The following is a 20886-nucleotide window of genomic DNA, read 5'->3' as shown; positions in this document are numbered from 1 at the left end:
TTAATGCAAAAAAAAAAAAAAAAAAAAATCATACATTTTTATAGAGAAAAAAAATTAAATTTTGTTGACCTCAAAATTTTATTAAAATACACTCCTCCTTCAGATAAATATCCCTATACAGTTAATGATGTACGGAGAGTCATGACTTTTCATAACTACATCCAAATAATGACTACAAATAAATTAAATTCATATTATTTGGATTCATCGGACTACTGTTCTTATCTTGATTGTTATTTTCACGTTTTGGTCAACATAATCTCCGACCTTCTTCAGGTGTATCTTGTCAAACTTGGCAATGTTTCTGTCAAACTTGGGAATTAACAGAATTTCGAACAGAACCCTTTATTTACTTCATAAGAGTAGCATGCGCTTGTTCTGTCAAAACTCAAGTATATATATCAGTTAATATCTTATGTTTTTAGATAGACTGATGTGGTTCTCGATTGATTAACTCTGTTGGATATATATTCGATAGTCAAAACAATGATAAGAATATTCTATTGTGACAGACCTAGTTATAACATAGATGATAGACCAGTAGCTTAGCTTGTCTTTCCATTTGTTTGATGCAGTGGGGAAAAATGTATCTTCAAATATAAAACTATTTTTAGTCGCATGCAAGCGACTCTATAAGTCATTCCGTCGGTCGGTCTGTCCGTAACACTTTTGTGCTTGGCCTTTTTGGTTAAGATCAAAGGTCTGTTGTTAATAGATGTTGTTCTGAGCTTTTTAAGCTTTTCTTGGCCTTTTGGCCAAGATCAAAGTAGAAAAGGGGAAGAAAAGGTGCTCCCTCCCGACTCCCTGTAAATATACACCACCCCTAACAACAAACTCCACTTCCAGACACCGCACCAACAACAAACATGGCACCAACACCAGACACCGCCCCCAACACCAGGCACCGCACCAATGCAAACTGAGCCACCATCCCAAAAAGAAAAGGAAAAGAATGAACCGAGGGTAGGGAATGACTCCTCTGCCTCTCGCAGACCAACCAAATTAAAAGCTCTTGCCCCCCCGAGGAACTATGTTATGTAAACCCACTATCTGTGGCAACAGACATTTCCCATCGGCAGAAGAAAAACTTAAAACCTCTGCTCGATTACAAACAGATAGAGGGGGAAGATGTACATATCCCCTCAAATTTCCCGGACGCCCCGATCCTAATAACTTTTGTCAGAACTTCAGAGGCCTGCAAGACCAACTTGTGGACAAGACTGCAGGCCGCTGACTTCGGAGCTGAGTGTGACACACCCTAAGGTAGGTACCATGGCTTTGAATTTGGCTAGTTTGAATGCAAGGTGTTTGAGATCATTGGGCCGGGTGGCTCGCCTCCGGCACGACCTCTTATCCCTAGGAGTGGATATGGCTGCGATTCAGGAGACGCATTTCGTTTCCTCTGTGGACTGTCAGGTGCTGGCCCAAGATTTTGAGGTTTTCTCAGCATATGGCAACCCGCAGGGGAAGGGAGTTTCCATGCTGGTTAAACGTACCCTGTCGGCGACGGTCGATGCTGTTCATAGGGATGCGGTGGGCAGGCTGGTTGTGGCCGATGTTGCCGTAAAAGATTTTGTGTTTCGGGTGATCGCGGTTCATGCGCCCAGCACCGCTCATGAGAGGGTCTCATTCTTCAGTCAGCTTGACGCGTTTGTAGACAGTCAGAAGTGGGTAGTGCTAATGGGGGATTGGAACGCCATCTTAGACCACGAGATAGATAAGATAAGAGGCAAAGCTAGAGGGTTGGAGTGGCGCGAGTTCAGCCTGGCTGATCTGATGGTTAGATGCGGTCTGGTCGACAGGTTTCGGGTCGAGCATCCGGGGCGGGAGATGTGGACGTGGACCAATAGCGTTTCCTCCTATCCAAACACTTACTTGGACAGAATGTTAGTTAGGAGAGGCAAAGTAGACTTCTTATCTTGTCCAACGTTCACTTGGCTAAGCCGAACGGACCATAAACTAGTTATGGCCCAGCTGATGCTAGGAAATAAGCCTAAGTTAGTGGCTCACTAGAAGTTAAACACCTCCCTTCTGGAGAGACAAGACTTCCAAGAGAAGCTAATAGAATTAATTCAAAAAGCACTAGTGGGGGCGGTTACCGGGAGTAAGTGGTGAGTAGGTCTAAAAGCCAAAATTAGAACCTTCTCTGTCAAGTATGCCCAGCGCCTCGCACTAGATAAGGCCAAGACGAAAAAGAAGCTAGAGCAGAAACTAACCCGGGCTACGGGGGAGGGTGATAGGGTTAGTCAGGAACTAGCTAAGCAGGACCTTTTGCATAAGAATAGCGAGCGTTATAAAGCTCACGTAGTCAGAGTTAGGCTTAGAAAGATAGGCAATGAAGCAGTCAACTCCAACACTGACACACATCGTGAAATTTCAAGGCGTGGCTCGGACAAGTACATTGCAAAGGTAAGACATCCGGATGGACGCACCCTTGAATCGACTCGGTAGATCTGCGAGGGGTTTCGAGAACATTTCGAGGAGCGTTTTACGCAGCAGCCCGATCTTCCGGTCATTGAGTTTAGCGACTATTTGGCTGACTCTCCCCGCCTCAAGGCGGCTAGTTGCGAGGGCCGGGTGACGGAGCGGGAGGGTTTTACTGCGCTGAAGTAGGTCAGCTGTGACAGATCGCCGGGACTCGATGGTCTGCCATACGAACTGTATTTGAGGTCGTCGCCTATGTTTCTGCCTCTTCTGACGGATGTGTTCAACCATTGGTTTGCTCAGGGATCCATCCCGGGGCAAATCACCAAGGGAGTGATCACATTGCTGAGGAAAGGTGATGGGCATCGTGGGGAAGAGTTAGACAATTACAGGCCCATAACTCTGCTTAACACAGAGTTGAAGATTTTGGCCAAGGTCCTGTCGAATCGGCTGCAGGTTGTTATCAGAGAGTTGGTTGAACCGGAACAGAACTATGCTGTGAAGGGGAGATCGATTCGGAACAACTTGCACCTGATACGCACGATCCTAGAAGGAGGGATAGAGGACGACACGGAAACAGCGCTGATCAACTTAGATCAGTCCAAAGCTTTCAATAGGATCGACCATCGTTTCTTGGCATCTGTAAGAGGCCACTGGTTTTAAACCGGACTTCTGCAAGTGGATCTCTGTGATGTATCCACAGCCGTCGTGCAAGTCAACAGAAAGCGCTCAAAACCCTTTGTTATCTCTCGGTCGGTTCATTAGGGCTGTCTGCTGTCACCCCTGCTCTATGTCCTGGCTTTGAAGCCCCTGCTCCGCAAGCTGAGACGTGGGGAGGTAAATTTGGCCCTGCGCAGAATTGCAATACCCGATGGCTCAGCTGCCAAGGTATCCGTGTTCGCCGATGATGTCACGGTCTTTGTTCGAGCTCCACAGACATCGAGATCGTGTTGGAGGCGCTCGCTCGGTACGAAAGAATTACAGGGACCAAGATAAACCACAGCAAGTCGGTAGGACTGCGGTTGGGTACCTGGAGTGGCAACGCAAACCTCCTGGCACCCTTCAGCTGGATGGATGGCCCTGTTCGGATCCTCGGCATGTGATTTGGACCGAGTCTCCAGCTTGACAAAAATTGGTTCGAGGTACGGTCAAAGGTTGAGGCTGCAGTCAATTCGTGGCTTCCTAGGAAACTTTCCTTAAAGGGTAGAGCTGAGGCGTGTGTCACTTATGTCTTTCCTCTCATCCTTTACCGACTGGCCATACTTCCCTTGCCTGCACAACACCTAACAGCTCTCGTCAAACTCTTGTCCTTGCTCCTCTGAGACAGAGGAAGACACTGTGTGAGCAGACAGGTCTGTATTCAACGTCCGTGTGAGGGAGGCTCGGGAATGCCGGCCTTGAAGTGTCATCGAGACGCTGAGAGGCTGGTCTTCCTGAGCCACTATATGCAAGATGACCAACTGTAGCATCCCGTGGTTACTGCCGCCTTCCCCGAACTCGCAGGCCGCGGGGAGAATCTGCCTACATGAAAGAGTGCCGAGCCGTGCTAAAACGACTACCAAGGTCCAGCAACCTTGTGACTGCTACCCGTAGGGAATTCCACAGGGATCTAGCGAAGGGAGCCGCCGCCGACCCGCTATGCACACGTTTGGGTTGGCAGCAGAGGGAGATCCGCTTCACGTGGAGCTGGGCGCCAGGTTCGAGTCATCTCAACAATTCGGAGTTCTCTCTGACCTGGCGATTGGCCCGAAATGCACTTCCACTCAACCACATACAATGCAGTTCCGGGTTTTTGGAGTCGCCTGATTTTCCCCGTTGTGGGACAACGGTCGTAGAAACGACTGATCACACTTTCTTCGATTGTCACGAACTCCGCCGGTACTGGTCGTATGTCAGTGAAGTGACGACTCGCATTGATCCTGAGCATCCTCGCCCAATTACCATATGCAATGTTGTTGACAACGTGAGGCTACCGTGGTACCAGGAAAGACATATGGTCTACATTACGATCCTGGCCGTGGCGAGAATGGTGATTTGGACGTCGCATCTGCAAGGTTGCCGGGTGTTGTCTTTTTCTGATCAGGTTCTGATCGCTTTCTTTAAACACTAACTACGGGTGAAGATCAGATGTGATAGAAGGCTGCATCGCGCTGCATTTGACAGAAGATGGATACGTGTAGCAAGTCTGTGTGTACGAAGAGGAGCCAAATTTGAATACGTGTTCCCCGACTAGGTGTGGGACGCGCAGTTTCGTAAAGTAAAATTAAACAAGTAGCCTCTCAGCTAGCTGAGTGTGTGTTCCATCTCTCCCCGATTAGGAAGCCTCCAAGATCCTCATCCTCACCCATTGGCAATTTTTGTTTTCACCCCTTCCTCTAAGTTTCACCCATCTTGGAGAGAAAGAAATACAAACTAACCCCCATCCCTTACCTACAAAATTTTCTTTTCTCTATTCACCCGCATCTAGAGGGCATCCCAACTTAGAGACTGACCCGCAGAAGCGAGGTTCCTTTTACAAACCTAGTGGAACGGGCAGTCTATCAACTAGACGGAGTTGGGAGGGTCCTACTAATTACGCCCCCTTTTTTTTCTTCCCCCGCCCTCGACACAAATGAATTATTGTACTATTTTTATTGTTATCTTTTTTTTTTTTTACACGTCAATAAAAAATGTTTTAAAAATTGGGAGTTAAGTAGGACGTCCCCCAGTATGAAAGGGTGAATGCGGTATTATGGTGAAAGAAGATACTAGCTGGGAGAAACTTTTGATTTTGTTTAGTTCTGGAGTGACAAGGATGACCAACAAACCCATATCCCCCCCTTTTGAGTTGGCCATGTGCCTAAGTTTTTTGTTCATTGTTGATTTTCACTGTATTTTTAACATGAATAAAGGATTTAATATCTCCAAGTGTAGTATCTGTTTTTACTACATGCTGTACTTATTGTGATATAAAGTGGGGGATCACTTTTCTATATTAATTTAATGTAAAATGATCACCCACTTTACAATCAGTCAGTCTCAAAGCCATTCAAGTCATTCTCCAGATCATTCAAGTTGTTTTTGAAGGATTCCAGTTATTTTTTAAGCATTCAAGTCATTCTTAAGGTCATTCAATTCATCCTTAAGTTCATTAAAGTCATTCTAAGTCTATTCTTTTTATTTAAGTCATTTCAGCCCATTTTTCTGTCATTTTAGTTTATCTTTAAGATGTCAATCCTACATTCACGCATTCATTCATTACATGAGAGCACGGCGACTAATGGCTATCGGCCTTGTTTTTTGTACCACAGTCTTTGTGTTTTATCATTAGTGATGATAACCATCTCGCCACAGAAAATCCACCATGATGAACAAACGCCAGCAGACAAGTCCCGCCCAGAAGATTATGTACCCAGAAAAGTTTTCATCATTTCACATCTTTACCCAGAGAAACAACATGGCCATGTAACAATAACAGGCAGTGTGTGTGTGTGTGTGGGGGGGGTTGGTGGATTGATTTCTGGATGGTTTTCATTAAAGTATTTTTGATTAGGGACTGGTTTTCTCGAGAAATCAATAGGAACCAATTTCCTGGAAAATTGCAGAAGCAGAAAACCAATATCAAAAATGAAAGGTAAAAACTGTGAATAAGATTAAATCTTTGAGAATAGTTCGAGATAGAAAAAGGAGTAATAAATGTTCATTACCAAAAGAAAAATTAAATGAACAGATCCGTGTTGTAATAATGTAATATATAAAGTAAAGTAAGCCAAAATGTATGTGTTATGCAACTGTTTAATGAGCCTCAATTTAAATTTACATTCAGACTGGTATTGTTTTCAGCCTCGATCTTTCAGACGGCATATCGAAAAATTGGCCAAAAACATTAATTCCTGCATCCTCAACTGGCCATTTTTTTACAAGGAGGGGGGGGGGGGGTCGGTTTTTGCATTGCCATTTTTGCAAACCATCGTTCCCTTTTCAATTGACTATGCTTAATTTTGATGTTGTGACTTCCAGTTGCACCATGGAGACAATGACTAAGGTATCAGTTTTTTTTTTTCCTCCTTCACGTTACCAGTTGGAGCCTACCTGCCTACTACCAATTTTTTTTTTTTTTTTTTTTTTTTAAACGTTTTGATTCTTTTTTTTTACTCGATATATCCGGGTAATGCCAGATGCCTCCACTATTATTGAATAATAGCAAAATTATTTTCAGAATCTTTTTATAAGTCACTTCATTTTTTCTATTAAAAAAAAAGAAAAGAAAAAAAAAGGGAGTAGGAGAAACTAGCGATTAACACACCGACTACTACCAGCGACACTCTCTCACAACTAGTGGTGGGACGATTAATCGGAATCGTTAATCGTAAGAATCGTATATTTTGGGAGGTATCGGAATCGCATCGATAAAAAATACCTTAATTTTCCGATTCCTTCATTACGATTCTTTTAGTCTGATGTTGAAAAAAAAGAAAAAAAAAAAAATTTCCTGATATTTCTAACCGCAAGAGAGAAATGTAGCATGTTATAAAAAGAAACCAAAGAAATTCATTATTAACAGGGCAATGCTTAGTGCCCCTCCCTTACAAGGTTCATTCATTCAGATCTATTGTAATCAAAACTACAAAAGAGTTAACTTGAAAAGTATGCAGGGATTTACATTGCGAGTAAAAATTTAAAAAAACGCTTATCTTTTTGGCGATTGTTTTTTTTTTACTGACAAATCTTCTAATACTGAATGAAAATGCTTTTTCAACTCATATTTTCTTAAAATAAAACGAGCAAAGTCAAATTATTTAAACAGTAAAAGGTTTAATAGAACAATATACTTTTTTTTCTTTTTTTAAAAGAAGGCTTTTGAAAGAAATATCTCTAAAATGAAATTGATCACGTATTATTTCGCAAAGTTTTGGCAGTCGTCGGCTTCTTTTGAAGTTTAAAAAAAATCGACCCCATACCTATCTCTTCCAAACCTAAAGTTATTAAATAACCCCTTCGTTAATTTAAGGGTAATTAATTCAATTCAGTCAAGTTTTTTTTTTAATTTCATTGAAATAAAATCCATTATTTATTTTTTTTTTTTTTTCTCCAGAAAGATAAAAAACCCTGAATTTGATTATATTAAAAGCAGAATAATATCTTTTTTCTAGAATTTTAAATTGAAAATTAAAAGTGTTTTGCGCAGTTTTTTGCTGAACGAAAAAGAAATTAATATATATATTTTTAAAAGGTTTTGTAATCAATTAATTTTTATGTCTAAATAATATTTACGATTAATTAAATAATTTCATTTTAAAAAGTATTTATAAATAGAATTTTACTTAAGACTTATAGTTTAGCAATATTGAACCGCATCAACCATGTGTGAATTGAACACAGTCAACCAAAAAAAAAATTCAAAAGAAAATGCATATTTGCATTTCATTATGTAAACTTTTATACATTGGTTTCAAAAATTAAATTCTATAAGTTTTTTTTGTTAACTACCGGTTGGTACAATTTACTGCCCCATCCCTTTATATTTTTTTCTTTTTGTCTTTTTAGCGGATTATTTTCAATTAATTATCCAAATAAGTGATTAGCTTTAAAACAAAATTTAATAGTAAATTATTTGTTTACAGATAAACTGAATTTTTTAATATGGCCTAAAGTCCAAAAAAAGTCTTGCATGGAAACTTTTTGAAGTTGATGAAGATGATGAGTTGAAAGCCATTTGCAAAGTCTGTCAAATTAAAATATCGCAAGGAATAAAACCATCTAACATGACCACAACTAACATGTTAAAACATTTAACTATGAAGCATCCAAATAAATTGGAGGAGCAAAATAAAAAAGAAAAGGAACAAAAAATTACCAACTAGTCACTCAGCAGTTTTATTAGTGAGGGTCGAAATCGCAGTGTCTTTTTTTTTTTTTTTTTGCCTACGTCACCATCTAGGTGTCACCAATTTTTTTTAACCCTCCTTAACTTCAAAGAATAAATACAATATATACAACTAAAAAAATAATTTTTAAAAATGCTGATTCTATTCATGAAAAATTCTTTTAACTAGAAATTAAAACTTAGGTAAAGATAGCTGACTGACAGCAACAGGAGCACTGGTTAACTACTGAACCACGTGGAAAGGTGTGGGGGGGGAGGAAAAAAAGGAAATTAAATGATGATAATAAATTATGATAACCGTCTTTGAAAGGCACTAAACTCTTAAAATTTACTTCTTTAAAATTTTAGGCGGCACTCCCCGGCGATTTTAAAGCACTCTCTCTCTCAAAAAAAAAAAAAAAAAAAAAAAAAAAAATTTAATTTTTAAGTTTGGGAAAGATATATTTATTATAACCGAATTCCTGTATGAAGACTGGATCTACTTTATTGGACGTTAATTTGTGAGATAAGTAATTTTTCAATGTTTAATATGTTTTTAAAGTTTCAACAATTATCAATTAAATTTTTTTAATTGCGTTTATTTTTCAATTTATTTAAAAAAAAAAAACGGTTTTAAATGTATTTTTCAAGGTAACAAGCTTCGAAAGAAGTCTAATAAAAAAAAAAAAAATCACTTAATTTTTAATTTCGACAACCCTGAGAATTTAATTATTAAAAAAATATTGAAATGTGACATTTTTTTATTTAACATTTCTATTAGTTCAATTAATTCACTCAACAAACTTCACCATTTTTAAAAAATTTTTTTTTTTAATCTTTTTCTGTAATTTTGGTAATTATGTTTGCTCAATTTTATCTAGTATTTCATTTGTTTTTTATAGTGGTATCATTTTTATATGTGTTCCTTTGATATACCCTATTTCAAAATTAGTTTGGCTAAACTTATTCTTCACGTTAGAAACAACGTGTAAAAGCAATGAAAAAGTAAGAAAAAATAATAGGTGTTAACTACTCCTTGTGAATTATGGAGGTCTGAAGAACTGCCGTCACAAATACAACTATCAATAGCTAAACAAAAAATCGTTTTTGAAATTCCTTTAATTGTAACTTTTCGCTATACCTACCTTTTGGTATAAAACACAAAAACTTTCGATTAATGGTATTTCTCATATATGGTCGTTAACTTTGGAAAGGTTATTTTGTATCTACGGCGCCATGTCACGTGGTATATTGTTTGTTTTTTTTCATTACGCACGTTCATTTATAAATTATTAAATTAAATATTTATCTTTTTTATATTTAATTAGTATATATTTTCTTTCTCTTCCGCTATATTTTTTTTTATTTAATTCATTAAATCTGTTAATTATGAGGACCAAAATAATGAATCGTGTGTATTTATTCTCTAATTTTCTTGTTTTTGTTCTGTTATATAAATTCTATTTTATTTGTTTTTTCTCTGAAGGATAAATTCTATTTTCTTTGAGTTTTTTTTTCTGTATTCCAATTAAGTAAAATAAATTTTCTCTAAAATAAATTTTCTCTAAAATAAATTTTGCTAATTTTTCCGTTTAGTTTACTATATAATAATTTTATTTAAACCAGAACACGACGGTGTAGACATAAAATATCTCTCTCAAAGGGAACATATTTGGGAACTACCGACCATAAGTATAAAACTACCTGGTATATTTCAAAACAATAATTCCCTAGGAATCAGAATTGGAATCGTACTTGGTATCGGAATCGTTAATCAATATTTTCCTGGAATCGGAATCGTATAAAAATTAGTAATCGTCCCAACACTACTCACAACGCTAAGCATTTTTCCATGTAACTAGAGTCTTAATTTAGTAGTCATAGTAATAGCACTAATAGTCGCACAAAAATAAATATTAAATTATTTGATTAAAAATAAAAAAAAAATAAAATCATGACTTTTAAAGACTAAAACAAATTACAATAAATACTGTTTTTTGTTGATTTTTAAGAGAAGGAAAATACTTTATTAAAAAACATTTTCAATTTAAGAAAAAATTAATTACTTTGTGTAATTTAAATAGAAACTTATTTAAACAAGTTTCAAAATTCTTAGTAAATTCTTGTGCATTAAACAATTGAAATTTTTGGATACTGTATTTGAATTTTTGGATATTATATATGAAGTGCCTTCAATAAGTTCCCAGATTTTTTTGTACAGGTATTTAAAATTGTTGTAGACTCTTGAAAATTCAGTATGATATTGCTATACATCTTATGAGATGACTGGCCAATTTTTATGATTTCAGGTTCAAATGAACAGCTACAGCAGGAATTAGAATACACCCTACTAAAGCCTGATTGTCACATCTCGTGAATTTCAAAAATGCAATCTGGACGTGAGGACACTTTACAAGAACGATATGCAATAAATTCTGTTTTAAACTTGGAAAAAATGCCACAAACATATTTTGAACAACTTTGCATGAATCGAGCATCAGTTTTTAAATGGCATAAGAGATTCAAGGAAGGCAGGGAGTCTATGAGGGATGATGAGAGGTGTGTGTGAGAAGTAAGGAAGTCAGAACACTAAAGTTGATTAGCCAAATAAAGAATTTCATGGATAAGGACCGTTGTGTTTCTATATTGACAATAAGTGCAGTTTCATGTCCGTGTGGGAATTGTACACACAATTATTTGCGAGGAACTGAAGATGCGGAAGATTTGCGTGAAGTTTGCCTTAATGGTATTCTAGCCTTCTCACAGACTATTTGACGAAGATGGGCATCAAGACAGTTCCTCACCTTTTCTGTAGTCCAGACCTTGCTTCCTGTGACATTTGGTTATTCACTAAGCTCAATAAGTTGTCATTATGAGATAATTAAGATGAAAGAGGCCGTTACAAGGGTCATTGACACTCACACAAGAGAACTTCCATGGGGCCTTTCAGAAATTGTTGGAATGGTACAAGTGCATTGCAGTCGGAGGAGATTACTTCAAAAGGGACTAGAGCTTCATGTGTCTACTATCAATAAAAGTGTCTATATAAAAAGTCTGGAAATTTATTGAAGGCACCTCGTATGTTCAATCATTTTATAGAGATTAAAAGAATAGTACATTAAAATTAGTTATAGCTTTATAACGATTTAGTCCAATTAATAATTTAATGACCAAACAGTAATGATTGAACTTAACTTTAAAATGAATCTGTTTCATTTTCAAATGAAACATTTTGTTTATAATAAATGCATTTATATTTAGGAAATGGGATGAGATGATTGTATACTATCAACATGCCGAGCATACAGGGTTTCCCTCCATGAGCAAAAAATTTACTTTTACCATAACTAATGTTTGTGCAATTTTTTTTTTTTTAAATCCAAGGCATGGTTATTGAGAAAAATGCAAACAGATCAACAATTTGGGGGCAATTTTATCCCTATAATGGCCCTTGGGGGACAACCAGAGTTATACCTGAAAATCTGTTATGGCAAAAATTTATTTCCACCATTACTAATGTTTGTGCAAATTTTTTTTAAAAAAATCTAAGGCATGGTTATTGAGAAAAGGAGCGAACAGGAGTGAATTACTAGGTCCAATCCCTCCTTTGATTGGTGGACCAATAAGGATGTAATGATAGATACAATAACATCTTCCACTGCTACAATAAACAATCCCACTTTCCTCACAACATAGCAATCTACATGTAACATACATGACATTCATTTTAGCATTTTGTTTCCCTTGGCCAGAGGTCTGACATTTTCTGACAACCTGCAATCTTGATATTCTTAAAGATTGATTCCGTTTAAATTCCACCGTCTAAAATCCTTGTTGCTGATTTTCATCCAAGCTTTTATGGGGCATCCAACTCTTCTCTGGCATTGCACTTCAAGGTCTCTGCATTTTCTCATCTAAGATTGCTCGTCTCAACATAGCCAAACCAGCTCAGCTGATTGATCAGCAGGAGTTCAAACTTTGGTATATTAACCTAATCAACAGGGTATCAGAAATGATAGGACAAGTCTGATCTGATTCAACAGTGCAATCATTACGCTTAAGGCGGAGATAGAGTGATGACTGGGGGGGGGGTCCAGCACTCACCTCCATACAGCATCATGTATCTAAAACAGCTGTTTTATATCCTTTCCTTACTATAACCTTTGACCTTTAAAAATAATATGCACCATCCTAGGTCGGGGCCACCATCATGCCAGGTTTGGTCATGATCGGTCCAGTGGTGTGGGCTGTAGGAGAGTTGTACACACAGACGCTACTACTTTATATATATAGATTTGGTTTTATGCCAGTTTCACATGCTAGCATATGTTGACAGCTTTCAGAAATTGACTTCCAAACTAACTTATCTCTGGCAGTTCTTTATTTATCCCTCTTGTCCATTCTTGTCACTTCCTTCTATGTTTTCCTTTGGTCTTCCCCTATGAACTGAACCCGTTACCTCAACTGTTTCACACCTAACCAATGAAATCTCATTTATTCTATTAATGTGGCCATTTTTTTTTTATTCATTTACTTTTTTATTCAATTTTCACCCAAATAATTCTTATGTAATTTCTGTCCATGCAACATACGTCTTCAACACTCACTAGTCAAGTTTCACTTTTATATATCACCACACTGCATACATATGCCTAGCATAAACAATCAGCGACATAGCACTATATAAACAACCAAAAAAAAATATAAACAGGGCTCTACATTGCGAGTGAAACAGTCGTGTTTGCGAGTGATTTTTCAAAATGGCGACTAGAAATAATGAAACGCTTATCTTTTGGCGATTGTATTTCTTTCACTGACATTCTTGCAACGCTCACTGCTGAGTGAAAAATATCTTTTCAACCTTTTTTTTTAATAAAACGAGCAAAGCCAAATTATTTAAACAATAAAAGGTTTAACAAAACAATATACATTTTTTTTTTTAACAAAGTCTGTTTAAAAAACCATCTGAGGAAATTCAAATGTTTATACTTTCAAGTATCAACATAAAATTTGGTGTATATTTAGAATCACACTTATTAAAAAAAATACAAAAAAAATTATGATGTACGTACTGGTCATAGAACGAAGATGTCATATTCTAAAAATCATGTAGTTTGGCTAGTAACTTTTCTATTTGGCTATTAAATGAAAATATTTAGTTGTCAAAGGTCAACTAAAGATAAATTTGTCCTTAGAGTCCTGAACAATCCATGGTTGGATACAAATAAGCAATCCATAAAATTCATCCTTGTAACTCTTGCTCTACTTATTTTGTCCATTAGTCCTCACATTCCATGAATGATGTTTCTGACAAAAGAGAAAAAAGTTCTGTTTTCTGAGTAGGAATCTATCCATCTAACACATACAGTTGGCTAGTTCTTGATCTATTTTTTAGTCCCTTAAATCAAGTGGCTTCATCCCTTGTCTGCAGTAATTTTCATAAAAAAAAGAAAAGAAAAAAAAAAATCAATCATGAATTTATGCTTACCTTCACAGCCAAATAACTGTTTGTTTTCTTGTGCCTCATTTTAATTACTTGCCCACAGGTGCCATGGCCAAGTTCACCCAGAGCTTCCAAATCACTGCAATCACTGGGGAGTTTCTGATGAGTAAAGAATAGTCCGATACAATAAATACATTATTATTAAGTTTAAACTTATTGACTAAAATCAGTTATCAAGAATAAAACAAGATTGCTAATTCAGAGTTAATTTAAACACTGGAAACTTATCAAAATAAATTTTAGATGGTAACTATTTTATTATAAGCAGCTAGAAATAAAGCCAAAACAGGAACCTAAGTCAATCGTGAGAGTGCATACTAGCACCTGACGATTTAAGAATATTGTCTGAAGTATCCCCCAAGTTATGACGGTGAAATGTTAATAACTCAAAAAATGTTTATCAGATCAGGACAAAAATTTTGCAAGGTGGTTACTGTTATCAAAAAGCATTGCCATACTTAAAAGAAAAAAAAAAAAAAAAAAAAAATGAAAGTTTAAACTCCATAAATATTTTAATCATGACTAAACTTTTCAAAGCCACTGGTCATGCAAAATGCAGATCTTCATATGCTACAGTATGGGCCAAATAGTGAATCTCTACAGGGAGCAGGTGGGGGGGGGGGATCAAAGTTATCATCAAAAGTTTGACTTTCATCTTTTCTCTGACCATGACCTAGACATCGCCAAAATTAAATCAGTTCCAAGTTAGACAGATATTTTAGTGACAATTAGTCAAGTGATGTGGATACTAGGTTGTATACAAACTCAACCAAAATCAACCTCCTTTGCAGATGTAAAAATATAAAAACTAACATTGTTTGGCTCTAAAACCATTTAAATTAGAACATGTTTTTATATTAAATAGTTTGGTTATTTTTGTTTATGGCAAATCAATTTTTTTCTGGATATTTCATTCCAGAATAAGTCATTTTGGTGAAAAAATTTAGACTTCAAATTCTTAACATCTTCAAATATTTATTTGCAATGTTTTTATTTTTTTTAGCTATTTCTGATGTAGATTTATTGTGTGTATTCCACCAGATACACCTTTAATATGAAACACAGGACAAATTCTATCGAACCCATAAATGGCAACCTAAGTGGGACTGTCACCTCTGCATCTGAATAGACTTGCAATGGCAACTAAAGGACAATCTCCACATTCTCCAAATGTTCTCAAATTGTCCTTACCAACGCATGCAGTACATCTTGCAACATGAACCAATAAAAATGTTCGACACTAGTAGGCAAACAGAGGTAAAGTATGACAATTCAAAATAAATCAACATGAAAACTCTGATATACTTATGTATCAAGCAAAAAGTAGGTATCTCCAGAAGAAAAATTATTGAAAATTATCAAGTAAAATTTTTGATTAAAAATTAAATCAGTTTGATATTTTTTTCGATTTTTTGTTGGCACCAAGATATTTTCTTGAATTGGAAGCCATGTTTAGTTTCAGAAGAGTTTATAGCTATTCTAAACAAGTCCTGGAGATAAAAATTTTTCAGTAGGTAGCTATTCTGTACAGGTTCTGGACTTCATAACATTGCAGACAAAGAGCAAAAGATCCTTCTCGTGTTGACACAAAAAAATTATGTGTTGAAATTAGTGTTAGAACGATTAATTGAAATTGGGAAAATAGACAACTTGGGGGGGGGGGGAATATCGGAATCGGTATTGGAATCGAAAAAAATTAGTGCCTATTTTCCGATGCTAAAACAATTCTTTTAATTGCCGTTTTTTTTTTTAATTTGATTTTGTTTAAAGTAAAATCTTCCATTGCTGGTAATAATGATAAAATAAATATTTATTGATTTTAAAATACCAGTAAAGCTAAAATATATAGATAATTCTGCACAAGTGTATTTTGACGTTCGCGAAAATATCTGCATATTTAACACGTGATTTTTTTTTTTAACAGAAATCGGAGAAAATAAAAACTCCATAGTTTACTATTTAGAGATTTATAAAGAATCAGAATCAGTAATTGTATCGAAATCAAGAATTTATTATGAAATTGGGAAAAATATTGGAATCGTCACATCACTAGTTGAAATGCTAAAAGATCCAATTTTTATGGAGCAATTTTGGTTTTGGATTGTTTTATAGTAGAACGTGGTTCAATTTGATTTGTCAGTTCCTATCGGCAGCATTTATAAATAGAATCTCCCAGCTTTCAGGGATCATACCCCCATAAAGTATCAAAAATATTGCAACACATTTCATGATTTATCTCCCCTATTCTTTATTTTAAAGATGTAAAATATGTTTGTGCTAATGGAGAATCAGAAAATACAATAAAATTGATTTATATCTTTAATCAAAATTCTACACTCAGCGGGACCTGTGGAAATTCTACAGGAGACTCATTCATATGTAATATATTGATGTTGGCATTCTGTTGATGTCCAGCATAAATGGAGACGCTCTGATATTATTGTAGCTCTTTTGTTAAAATTACAAAAGTATTTATCTAAGATAGCAGGGATGCTTGGTGCAGCCTGATGTTACAGGAACTATCATTTCTTTATTGGAAGACCTAAATATGAATCAAAACTTTAGAAAGTGTTTGAAATACTATCCTATACGGTTTTCTATGAAGTTAGAAAAACTCCAAAATGTAACTCTATAAAAAAACAAACAAACAAACAAAAAAAAAAAAACTGCAAGTTATATTATTTAATCATTGGAATTCCTACACCTCTAAATATATTTTAATTCTTGCAGATTTTGTATATATTATTATATAGTTGTATCGATATTATTATAGAGTTGTATCGATTTTTATATATTATAAAGTTGCGATTTCAAAAATAAAAAATATATCCATATGACTTGGGTGCATCAACTTGAATTGAAACCGAAACCAAAACTTATGAAAAACATAAGTACATGTATATGTATGTACGTATATATATATATATATATATATATATATATAACTAGAGTTCCTTCAGCTATAATCGAAACCAAAACCAAAACTTTTGAAGTATTTCTGGTAAAATTATTTATTACAAGAAAAGTAAGTCCATAACAATTAAATAACAGTCACCTGGATGTTACCAAAATAAATAACACAAACGCTATCCTATTATTATATAATTTCCCATGATTTTTGGTCTAGTTACCTGATGTATTAAATACTTCCTGTTAATATATTTTTAACTGCCATATATGCCTACCGATACATTCTAATAGGTCTACCTATAGGAACAAGATGTTCAAATTCAAGTACTACCATGGAAAAAAAAAAAAAAAAATTCCAGTTCATCTTACCTGACCATTCACATTTAAAATGCCAGTCTGTTTCATTATTTCTTGATATTTTTGCTCAATTTCAGTTCTAAAAAATAAACAAAAATCTTCATTTATAACCAAACCATGTTACAGGAACTATCATTTCTTTATAGGAAGACTTAAATATGAATCAAAACTTTAGAAAGTGTTTGAAATACTATCCTACACGGTTTCGTATGAAGTTAGAGAAACTCCAAAATGTAACTCTTAAAAAAAATAAATAAAATTAAGAATTGCAAGTTATATTATTTAATTATTGGAATTCTTTTGAGATGAGTAATTTGTATATTTTTATTTATTTGCGGACTCTTATCCTCATCTTTTTGGTTGTTGTTTCATGACATTTCAGCCCACTATTCATTATTCTTCTGGCCTTCATCAGATGGTTAACCGCAACGGGATAGGAATGCTGTATCTTCAGTAATTACTGCCTGCTATAGTTGTTGCCGTCCGACCCATGACGCAGTGGATAGAGATGTTGAATCTCTACAGTTGCAGGTGAGCATCGCTTGAAGATAGAGGTTTCAATCTTGCCCAAAACCGGCTAGAAGATTAATGGGCCAAAATGTGGTGAGACGACAACTATGGAAAGCAGTAATTACTTAAGATACAGTTGAACATTTAGCATTCCTATCCTGTTGTGGTTAACAACCTGACAAAGGCCAGAGGAATAGTTGGCCGAAACGTGAAACAACAACTATGAAGATGGGGATAATAGTCCACAAATAAATAAATGCAATTTTTCAGAATATTTTTTTTTTTTTTTTTTTTTTTTTTTTTAGATGAACATGATAATTTTGTTATTATTCGTTTGGACTACTATCTTCATCTTGGTTTTTATATTCACCACCACATTTTTAACTGATGTAACCTCTGACCTTCTACAGAAGCATCTTTTTGAACTTTAAAAGCTTTATCTTGAATTTGAGAACTGGGAAGGAATTTCGCCCAAACTCTATTTAATCTAGTCTACTCTTGCAGATTAAATAAAAGGATCAAGTTCGTAATTCCCGTTAGTTTCTTAAGTTCCAGAAAGATGCTTTAGATGTTGAATCATGGCAGTGCATACAAGGTGGTCCTGAACAAGGTCGCATGATATTGGCTATCAATTGTGATTTTATGTTCAAAGCCCAACAACCTGTGGACTTGAGAGTTCAGTTAAGTTCTCCTTGATAGCTGTCGTCCATGTTCTCAGCTGTCTACCAGAACATTTGTGCCAACCAGAAAGAGAGGTAGAGAGGATTACATTGTGAATTAACAAGCAGCATCTTTCGCATAACAGATGCAACTTACAAAAACTTGATACACATTTGTAAAAAAATAATTTTTGGTAATGATGCAGTTACAGACGAGAAAAAATTAATTTACTACCAATTTATATACTTTAAATCTTTGTAAACTGTTTTAAAGTAACTTGTTTTATTAAAAAAAAAAAAAAAAAAAAAAAAAAAAAAAATTGTCAACAGTTCTCTTTCAAACTGTAAAAATCACACCTTCTGGACCACGGATCTCAAAGCTGAATGAAAACTGTGCAATCATGCTTAATTCTTTTTTTTTTTTTTATTGTGTGAAAAAGGCTTTGAACAAAATCTTATTTAAACAAAAGAAAAAAAAACTATACAAATGGGTAGAAATTTTTGGAGTTTGGTGCCAGTTATTCATTGTGATTTCAATTTTTTTTTTAAAGATTTTCTGGTTGTTAACAATAATGCAAAATTGCCAATTAAAAAAAAATTTCTAAAGAGCATTGGTGTTGATTATTATGGACACTAAATTCCAAATTTTAGATGACTTGAAATAATTATGCAGATTTTGAACTGGACATATCTAAGCGTCTGCTCAGCTTTGCCCAGAACATGATATCCACTGCTGGATAATGCTGAGCATCATCGATGATCAAATCTTAACAGAACGAAACAGAAATAGTAAAATAAATGGAAATCGTAGAAATAAAACAAAAACAGCAACCTAATGTAATTTTGCTTTATTCATTTTATGTAATGGGGGGGGGTACTATAACCATTTTTAAAAAGATTTTTTTCATTTTGAATTTTCAGAGATAATGTTTAGCAAATAAATTTTTTTTTTTTTTTTCCAAAACAAATTATGTATTTTTTTTTGGTGTTTGAAAGGTTTTTTGAAAAGGTTCAAAGAAGTAAAGACAAAAAAAACAAACTTATTTTCAAATATTTTTTCTTCCCTTTTTTTTTTTTTTTGTCGAGAAAACTGTAAGAAAGTTTTTGTACCTCCAGTCACATCTGTCGCGTACGGAGCCTCTCTTTACAATGATGCCTCTAACGTCATATGTAATGCAATTCTTTTGGGGATCTGATTAATTTCTTATTTTACAAAAAAACTATTTCTTCAGGCGTCTGCCGTTGTTTGTCTAAGATTAAAAAATTCAGTGATGTTAGTCTCCATGCTTTCCATGTAGCATCTAGTTTCCTTTTTTCTTTCTCTCTTTCAATATTTATCCAAAAGTCGTCTGTTCCTTGCTGCGCATTGTGGTTGGCTGATCAGTGTCTTACATCAGATTACAGGAAAACTCGAGCAGCTGACATCATGCTCCGCGCAAAACCGAGCGGACACTTACATACGTCTGGTTCAAAATCTGCACAAGTACCAAATAATCTTTCATTCTAAAATTACTAAAAATATGGAATTTTATTAGGTTTCTAATTTCTAACATCTTCAAATATTTATTCGTGATATTTGCTATTCACATTGTGGATTTATGTGTATACCAAGTGTCTTTTTATGCCATATCCAAGAATGATTCTATTGAACTTCTACGAACTGTCACAGTGAACCAGATCTATAAAGACTCCAGTTTTTCTCTTGATCGGATTTTATTCCATTTCCACTATACCGGCAGAGCAGGAGATGAAACACTCAAGATCTTTGAAATTAAATGCTTAAGAACCATCCTTGGAATAACATTGTGAGACAGAAAAATACAGATATCGGAAATAGACTTGATATTAAGAGAGATCTATCAACAAAGTTATTTAGGGGGGGGAAAAAAAAAAAAAAAAAGATTGACATTCCCCAGCCACAAGACTCCAGCTACATATTTATAAAAAGGAGAGAGAGAGAGAGAGAGAGAGAGAGAGAGAGAGAGAGAGAGAGAGAAAAGTATTTTAAGATTTCATCCCAGAGGACGATCACCAGAGAGATGAACTGATCAGATAAAGTCTAATGTTGCTAATGACAGCTGAAAGACTGGTCCAGATCTTGATTAGTAACGAGATATTGTTCTCAAATATGTGGTGAAATTCTCTGGAGAATGTATACAAGTCCAGCAAAGTCATAGCATTCCTGATCCATATTGGTGACTAGGTTAGAACTAACTGAGCTGGAAATATTTCAGATGTGAATAGCATTTGGATATCTCTGTTTTTATATATATATATATATGTGTAGTATAAATATTATCTTTTGTACCTACAGACACTAGTGTTTCATGCTTTCACAATCATCAGTGCAGGAAATAATTACTGGTGATCAAGAGATCTGAACCCAGTTACAAAGTCACTTTTGACTCCATTGGCTTGGATGTTACCTTTAGACCAGCATCAATTAACATGAGAATTAAGGAAAATTAAGCACCTATAAATGCCAAATGCGGGCATAATAGTAAAGCAATCAGATAGTATTCTAATGACCAGAAGACGTGGATATTGTATTTATAAAAACAGCAGATTAATTCTACAATGCTTTTTGGTTTCTTTTTATGGCAGTTCAACAATACCTACTGTATGTGATTAATGAAACACAAGTTGCTATTTTATGCATAGTAAGTGGCAACTATGCA

At 35.1% G+C, this 20886-nt stretch overlaps 1 protein-coding gene across 3 annotated transcripts in view; it reads right to left on the bottom strand.

Annotated features, from left to right (window-relative positions):
* LOC145254816 (dual specificity mitogen-activated protein kinase kinase 7-like) overlaps positions 1-20886 on the bottom strand; it is a 218700-nt gene that overhangs the window by 55054 nt on the left and 142760 nt on the right. For all 3 annotated transcript variants that reach the window (XM_080113642.1, XM_080113640.1, XM_080113641.1), the window contains 2 exons: positions 17052-17118; positions 13758-13871 (listed from right to left, as the gene is read on the bottom strand). In XM_080113642.1, coding sequence (XP_079969768.1) covers positions 13758-13871; positions 17052-17118 — 181 coding nt within the window. The remainder of the gene's footprint in view (positions 1-13757; positions 13872-17051; positions 17119-20886) is intronic.

Source organism: Euprymna scolopes, chromosome 30 (genome assembly GCF_053919585.1).
Source record: "Euprymna scolopes isolate OS-2025 chromosome 30, ASM5391958v1, whole genome shotgun sequence".
In the NCBI taxonomy this organism is placed as follows: Eukaryota; Metazoa; Mollusca; class Cephalopoda; order Sepiida; family Sepiolidae; genus Euprymna; species Euprymna scolopes.
Note: the sequence above shows the minus strand (reverse complement) of the source record. Positions and strands in the feature narration are given on the sequence as shown.